Here is a 7,997-nt window from a genome sequence, read left to right on the forward strand (position 1 = left end):
AAAAAAAGATAGTGGTAAGTATTATACACACAGATTAAAATACATTGGGAGGAGAATGGACTTAGTCTGGTAGAATTCTTTATTGATTGGCTTCTTCAAGTCTTTAATATCCTAACAAATATTGTGGCTTTTCAAGAAAGGGCTATAGTTTGTAGTATTTCCCAACCTTATTTGATCATAGATCTCTTTTGACAGGTACCTTATGGGCTAATGTGTTATAGAATATACTTTGATGACACGTCTAGAATTAAATGAGTTTTATGTGTGTATGGCTGTATGTGAGAGAGATTACTTTCAGATACAAGGCTTCGTAAATCTTTTTTTTTTTTTTTGAGACAGGGTCTCACTCTGTCACACAGGCTGGAGCACAGTGGTGCAATCTCAGCTCACTACAACCTCCACCTCCTGGGTTCAAGCTATTCTACCACCTCAGCCTCCCGAGTAGCTGGGACTACAGGCATGCGCCACCACACCTGGCTAATTTTTTCTATTTTTTGTAGAGATGGGGTTTCACCTAAAATGTTTGCCAGGCTGGTCTTAAACTCCTGACCTCAAATGATCCACCTGCCTCAGCCTCCCAAAATGCTATAGGTGTGAGCCACAGTGCCAGGCCCTGTAAATCTTTTTTTTTTTTTTAAGAAGGAAGTACAGATTTTATGGGAAAATTTCAAATACTTGGTAGACTCATTTGTTCTTTTTAAACTAGGTTTAATTAGAAGATTATGATGTTTTGTTTAATCTTGGGGATAGAATAAAAAATCATTTTAGGGCCAGGCACAGTGGGTCACACCTGTAATCCCAGCACTTTAGGAGGCGGGCGGGAGGATCACCTGAGGTCAGGAGTTCAAGACCAGCCTGACCATCGTGGAGAAACCCCACCTCTACTAAAAATACAAAATTAGCCAGGTGTGGTGGCGCATGCCTGTAATCCCAGCTACTTGGGAGGCTGAGGCAGGAGAATCCCTTGAACCCAGGAGGCAGAGGTTGTGGTGAGCTGAGATCGTGCCATTGCACTCCAGCCTGGGCAACAAGAGCGAAACTCCATTTCAAAAAAAAAAAAAATCTTTGTAGGAGGAGAGTTTGTCATGTAGGTATAAAATAATAAAATTGTGGCCAGGCGCAGTGGCTCATGCCTGTAATTTCAGCACTTTGGGAGGCTGAGGCAGGCGGATTAATTGAGGCCAGGAGTTCAAGACCAGCTGGGCCAACATGGTGAAACCTTATCTCTGTTACAAATACAAAAATTAGCTGGGTGTGGTGATGCATGCCTATAGTCCCAGCTACTCGGGAAGCTGAGACAGAAGAATCACTTGAACCTGGGAGGTGGAGGTTGCCCTGAGCTGAGATTGTGCCACTGCAGTCCAGCCTGAGTGACAGAGCAAGGCTCTTGTCTCGAAAAACAAACAAACAAAACCATTTTGAGTAAGTGTGTGATCCTAGGTATGGTATGCATATGAAAAGGAAGTCTCATTGCTTTCTAAAAAAAATATTTCAATGAAATTTAACTTGAAACTAAGGATTACGAAACAAAAATGTAGTTTGTGTGTGTAGGTGTAATTTAAAACAATATTTGGATTTTTTTTCAGATATCTCTTAAATATTCCAGGACCAGTTGACATTCCATCACGTTTATGTAAAGGGAATTTTGATGATGATATGTTTAACCACCAAGTTCCTTATTTGTGGCTGATTTACTGGTGAGACATCCACTGTGGAGAGATATTGCATACTAGGCCTGCATTTGCTATTTATTATTGAATTACACTGTGTTATAATTAACTTGATGTTAAAGTCATTGAAGCACAATTGAAGAGATGCTAAGGTTTAATACATACTAGAGAAGAAAGGTCAAGAGGAGGATTCTATTGTAATAATATCTGTAATGTTTAAAATACTTTGTCATTCGTTCACTTGATAGAATTGAATGGTAGACGTATGTTTTCCTTCATTTTTTAAACAGCCTTTGTCATCCTCTTCAATCAAGTGTTAAGGAGACAGTGGAAGCATATGAGGCAGCATTAGGGGTGGCCATGAAATGTGATATAGTACAGAAGATTTGGATGGAGTAAGTTTAGTTTTTCTTAAGAATGGGATTTGGGGATAAAGAGGTATGGTTGGGAAAGGGGTGACCAGCTTTCTTGGTGAGAGAACTACTGGCTTAGATATTCTAAATTGTAATATTTTTCTTTTGGCAGTTATCTTGTCTTTGCCAATAATAGAGCTGCTGGATCCAGAAACAAAGTTCAAGAATTCAAATTTTTTACTGATTTAGTGAATAGATGTTTGGTTACAGTCCCTGCCCGATACCCCATTCCTTTTAGCAGAGCCGATTACTGGTCCAACTATGAATTTCATAATAGGGTAAGAACTTAAAACTTTTTTCTTTAGATGTTTGTACAAAACAGAGGGACTTTAAAAATGATAGCAAAACTCCCATTTTATATATCAAGAGAGCTTTTCCTAGGACGACTTTCCTAACGTTTACTATTACTCTTGACCATGTTTCTTATTTATCTATTCAGAGACTAGCAGTAGAGCCCGTAAAGGCTCAATTGAAATAAAATGTGCATTAATTATGTTATACTTATGAAAATTTAACATTGAAGCAAAATTGAAGGAATGTTAAGGTGTAATATATATTAATGAAAAAAATACATCAAAGATTCTGTTGTGATATCTGTAATGTTTTGCTTGAGTAGTTGAAAATTCTACTGAATGAAAAATTTAGTAACTTCAAAATAAGTAACAATGGACTTATACATTGTAGCTCTTTTTGTTAATATTTTGTCAAGCAAATATAGCTATACACAAGGCATAAGAAAGCTTAAAATTAGGTACTGCTTAGAATTCTAAAAGTAGAATCTAATTAATGATATAGTTATATGATTATCTTTAAAAAAATTTTTTTTCAGAGACCACTTTCATTCAGTGCATTATAGGCTAAAAAGTTCCTTGCTAAAGCTCATTGTAGACCAAAAACATACATGTGTTTTATTTATTTTTGGTGGGGTGGTTTTTTTTGCTAATCAGGATAATCAATTATTATGCTTTGTACTTCTATGCCATTCTTTATCCCAGGATCTCAAACCACTTTATGGACATTAAGTCATTTACACACGGGCATTCCATGAGCAAGATGTGGCAGGTATTATTAGCCCTATGACTTGCCGAGCTATACAGCAAGTAAAGGTAGACTCAGGAATGCAAACCCGGACTCCTGGCTTCTTGTCAGTGTTCTGCCCATGGCTCTCATCACTAGACCATATTTCCTAATTCACATTTGGAAAGTCACTAATAAAAATTAATGGTAGGAACTGTAACTCACATCATACATTATTATAATTTATACATTCATATCTTAAAGACCATTTTGGTTTTCACATTAAAACACATAGGTAATTAGATTTCACATTTTGGTTGCATTCATTTTTCCTCCCCCTCAACCTTTACAGGTTATTTTCTTTTATTTGAGCTGTGTTCCAAAGACCCAGCATTCCAAAACCTTGGAACGGTTTTGTTCAATTATGCCAGCTAATTCTGGACTTGCACTGAGGTAAGGAAAAGTAACAATTTTTTGATCCTCTGCCTAATGGTATAGGCTCTTCAAATAAAATTATTCTTGAAAACTTGATAAAAGTAGTCTGTTGTTCCACTATGTCCTCATAATTTCAGAGTTGTTAAGTCAGTATTTAGCTATTGATTCAAAAGTCAGTGTAAAAATTCTGGTCGCTTCAGGAAACTTCAGGTTACAAGGGGGAAAATAATTCCTTTCAAGTAAAGTTCATCTGTGTTCCCTAAACACACACCATCTGTCCTTAGCATGTGCATTATAAGCAGTAAGCTTGTTTTCCATGGCAAGGGAATACTATTTAAGAAGTTTTCATATTTTCACGTAGGTCAGTTGCTCTCAAATATTGGCAAACATTAGAATCCTGGGTTGCTCATTTAAAATGGAGATTCCTGACCTTGAGCCCTCATACCACATTTTTGATTAGGGATTTCATGTATTCAATCAGAAGTAGATTTCTGAGCCTTTCTTTGTAGTTTCTCTGCCCTGATATAGCAAAAACATTTTCATCCATAAGGATTATGCTTTTTAATTCAAAAAGGTATGCTGCACGCTAATGTATTGGCTTCCACTTGTGCAGTCATTGCCACTGCATCAGTTGTAGCTCATAATCATTTTATGGATCGTAAGATGCCTAAAGTATTTATGAAATGTTCCCTTATGTTTTAAAGGATTTACATTGTATTTAGCATGTATGTGAGGAAAATTGTTTAAAAGTTTAAAAGCTAAAATTGAGACAAACATGACAGTAGTGTTTTATAATTTTCTTAGCAAGCATGCCAATGTGTAGTAGCTCATTACAGAAATCTTAGTTATGAAACACCTTTGATAAAACATGTGAAATAGAAAATGTCATATTTTAGCATAATTTTCTATTGTGATAGGCAGTTTAGAATATAAGTAGTTTACTTGTTGATTTTGTTGGTAAATCCCTACCTTTGTGTTTTGTTACTTATTTTCTCTGGTCATCCCTGTTCTTTTTTTCCAGGAAAGTAGAGAACTTTAATAGTTACTATACATACATTTTAGTTCAAGAAACAGTCAAGATTGATTATACTCTAAGAAAGAAAAATACCAGGAAATTGCATTAGTATATATCAAGCCATTACTTTAACAAAATTTGGGGTGGGAAACAGGGACTGTTATTTGGAGGGAATGCTTTCATGTCCTATAGAAATACATGGAACTTATTGTAGTTTGGTAAGGTGAGCATAGACTTTTACTTGACCTTTTGGTAGTTTGCACATTCCAGTCTCAGGTCAATTTTTGTAAGAGGCATTCTATAATATTTGCCAGGTAGCCTTTATGGAATTTAATCAAAATTTATACTTCCATCATTCTACTCATAGAGCACATTTGGGGTTCCCTACACTTGCAATGCTTTGTTCATTTTCCTGAATGTACTTTACAGGTTACTTCAGCATGAATGGGAAGAAAGCAATGTTCAGATTCTGAAACTTCAAGCCAAGATGTTTACATATAATATCCCAACATGCCTGGCCACCTGGAAAATGTAATGCAACAATCATGTACATGTTTTTATAGCTATTGCTTTTATTTATAAGGGTTGCTCCAGACAGGTAAATCTGAAATGACATCTACATATATGTATATTTTTTCTTTTTTTCCTAGACAGATTGCTACTCTAGTTTAGATTATTTTTGGCACTTACAAACTGAAGTTTAATGAGAGTGAGTGCCCATTAAGTATTACCTGTAAAAGCAAAAAGTGTAGACTTCTAATTTTCTTTGAAGGAGAACATTTAGGTAAAAATACCGTTGTCAAACAAATCTGTTACAGACATTTTAAAACTGCCTCTTTTGAAATGTGGTGTGTCTACCCTGTTATAGTCTGATTTCTTCTTTCTTTTAAAGGTGTTAGTTCTAGTAACTAGTCTTTGACTAGTAATTATGAGAGTTTTTTTTTTTTCCCTGTGAACGTTGTTTATGTTCAAATCACTGGTCTGCTTTATTCTTGTAAAGTTGATAAAAATTGTTGAATTTTTCTTTTCACTGTAGGTTTTCCTTCTTGGAAGTTTAGGCTGTTAACTTTCAGGAAGTTTTGTACTCAGATTCCCACAGTCAGTATTCTGCCAGTGGTGGTGTTTCATTTTGTTCAAAGATATATAAATTTTTCTTTTCCTTTTTCTATATTCCTTTTTTTTTTCTTAGAGCCATTGCTGCTGAGATTGTTCTAAAGGGACAAAGAGAGGTAAGCCATGGTTAAATCTCAGATGGGTCACTTTAAAAAAGTTTTTCTGTCCCTTTTATTACTTCTCAATTTCAAAGAATTAAAGCACAGAAGTTAACATTTCACACACACTAAGAATCAGGTGGGGAAAAAAAGTAGTTGACATTTTAAGAGCACTAAATATTTGGAAAACTTCAAAACTCAACATAACCATTTTGTCTCAAATGTTACTGTGAAGTACCATTCTTTAAACAGATAGAATTATGAAGCTGTTTTTCATCATGTTTTCTGATGGAATTGTGTGTATATCTTACAGGTCCACCGTTTGTATCAGAGAGCCTTACAGAAGTTACCTCTTTGTGCATCACTGTGGAAAGATGTAATGCTTTTTATCTTTTATTTTATCTCGATGTTTTCCTGTAAATTTTCTGCATGTGCCATATCCATTGATGTGGTAATGCTCAGACTCTAGCTAAGTCTTACTTCTATGCTTCCCTGTCTTTTACAGCAACTCTTGTTTGAAGCATCAGAAGGAGGTAAAACTGATAACCTGAGAAAACTAGTTTCCAAGTGCCAAGAGATTGGAGTCAGCCTAAATGAGCTCTTAAATTTAAACAGTAACAAAACAGAAAGCAAGAATCACTGAACACTGGGTGCAGTCAGTTCTAAGTCCTTATAATAATTGCCAAAATTATTTGAATGATTCTTCAAGATTAGGCTGATCCCTGGCTAAGGTCTGTAAGGCAGACAAGCATTATTGATCATATCAAGTTCCCTACAATATCCTGTCCTCAAAACCGGAAGCAATGAACATGATCCTCTTCGGTTGGATAAATGAACTTCCTGTTTGGCCTGCTTCTAGGCCCTGCCAGATTCTCATAACATCATATACGTAAGTATAGTTCCTCAAAGTGACTGACATTTATTTTAATTTTGCTTTGTTTTTGTTTTTTATTTTCTCCCCTCTTCCTTTATATTGTTTTATTCCTGATTCACTTGACACTCTCTGATGCCTGAGAGATTCCTGTTTGGGATTACAATATCCAGGGCTGTGTTTACAGTAAAAAAGCAGGCAGTCCCTTTTAGTTTTTTGCTTTTAAAATTTTTTTGAGATTCTTCATTTCAGGATTTAAAACTATAGCAGTCCATCTTAAGGAAAGTGTAACTGCCATGGCCACAAGTCTGCTAGTTGCACTTGAATGCTCTATCAGGGTTGTTTATTGCCCTTTCTACGTTCTGGACTCCTTGCCGAGACTGTTTAACTTGAAGATTAAAGAAACTATTGCAAATGCCCAGTGCATCAGAACCTAAGAGTGGTCAAATATTATGTGCAATTTTTTTGTAAAGAAATTTTAATTTATAATAAAGTTTAACAGTTTAAAGAACAGTTAATATTTGAACTGCTTTGTATTGAAATACTACTTTGTAGTATTAAAATTGTTTATATGCTTTTTTAATATAAGTTAACTTTCTAAAAACTCTTGCTGTCTTTATTCACTTTTCACACTGGTGGGAAAGGGTTGAAGTCAGAGATACTTATATTCGTCATAATTTATAGCAATACTTTATCTCGAAACTGCTTTCCCATTAAAAAAAAAAATTCAATGACTTTAATTCATGAGAAGATGGATCCTGTTGTGAGGATCCATCTTCTCTGATCCTCCAGTGAACAGAGAGGTTTGCACTACTGTTAAATTTCTTGTTCTCAAATCCACAGTGTTTAGAAAGTGTCTCCCAACTGTAGTTTGAATGATTTGCCTAGTGACATGTTCTCTTATGTCGAATATCATTGTGATTGAATGCAAAGGAGACCTTGCTTTTTGTTTTCATTTATATTTGGTTGTTTTAACCTTGGCAGGAAAAATGTTAATGACACACATACTGCCACAAATCTGGTCTTAAAACTACATGCAATTGAACTGTTAGAGGCATAGCAGCAACCCCATGAAATACCAGGCAAACTTTTACATGTTTACATTTGTATAATGCTCACTAAAAATAGAACCAATTTTGAGTCCCCACTCTGTGCCTACCAGAGAGGGCGATTTGGCTACTAAGTGCTGTTTAGTGGGGTCAGGAATGGAATCTGTTTGTCTAGTGTCTTTCATTTAACCAAAAAGAAAGCCGGAGGCTTATTGGTTTTTTCCTAAAACCAAAAAAATGTAGGTGAAGATAGTAATCCCAGAGGAATAGTTATCTAATCATTGTATGCATTTAACTTTATATAACTTCGAAAACT

General features: G+C 35.4%; 1 protein-coding gene across 1 annotated transcript in view; it reads left to right on the forward strand.

Annotated features, from left to right (window-relative positions):
* ZFC3H1 (zinc finger C3H1-type containing) overlaps positions 1-7,145 on the forward strand; it is a 55,700-nt gene extending 48,555 nt beyond the window's left edge. Inside the window, exons 28-35 of the mRNA XM_012441309.3 lie at positions 1,587-1,697; positions 1,961-2,065; positions 2,196-2,361; positions 3,453-3,553; positions 4,980-5,081; positions 5,740-5,779; positions 6,075-6,137; positions 6,267-7,145. Of these exons, the coding sequence (XP_012296732.2) occupies positions 1,587-1,697; positions 1,961-2,065; positions 2,196-2,361; positions 3,453-3,553; positions 4,980-5,081; positions 5,740-5,779; positions 6,075-6,137; positions 6,267-6,404 (826 nt within the window). The 3' untranslated portion in view covers positions 6,405-7,145. The remainder of the gene's footprint in view (positions 1-1,586; positions 1,698-1,960; positions 2,066-2,195; positions 2,362-3,452; positions 3,554-4,979; positions 5,082-5,739; positions 5,780-6,074; positions 6,138-6,266) is intronic.
* The last annotated feature ends 852 nt before the right edge of the window (positions 7,146-7,997 follow it).

Source organism: Aotus nancymaae, unplaced genomic scaffold (assembly GCF_030222135.1).
Source record: "Aotus nancymaae isolate 86718 unplaced genomic scaffold, 86718_ANA_hifiasm-v0.15.2.pri h1tg000016l, whole genome shotgun sequence".
Taxonomy (NCBI): domain Eukaryota; kingdom Metazoa; phylum Chordata; class Mammalia; order Primates; family Aotidae; genus Aotus; species Aotus nancymaae.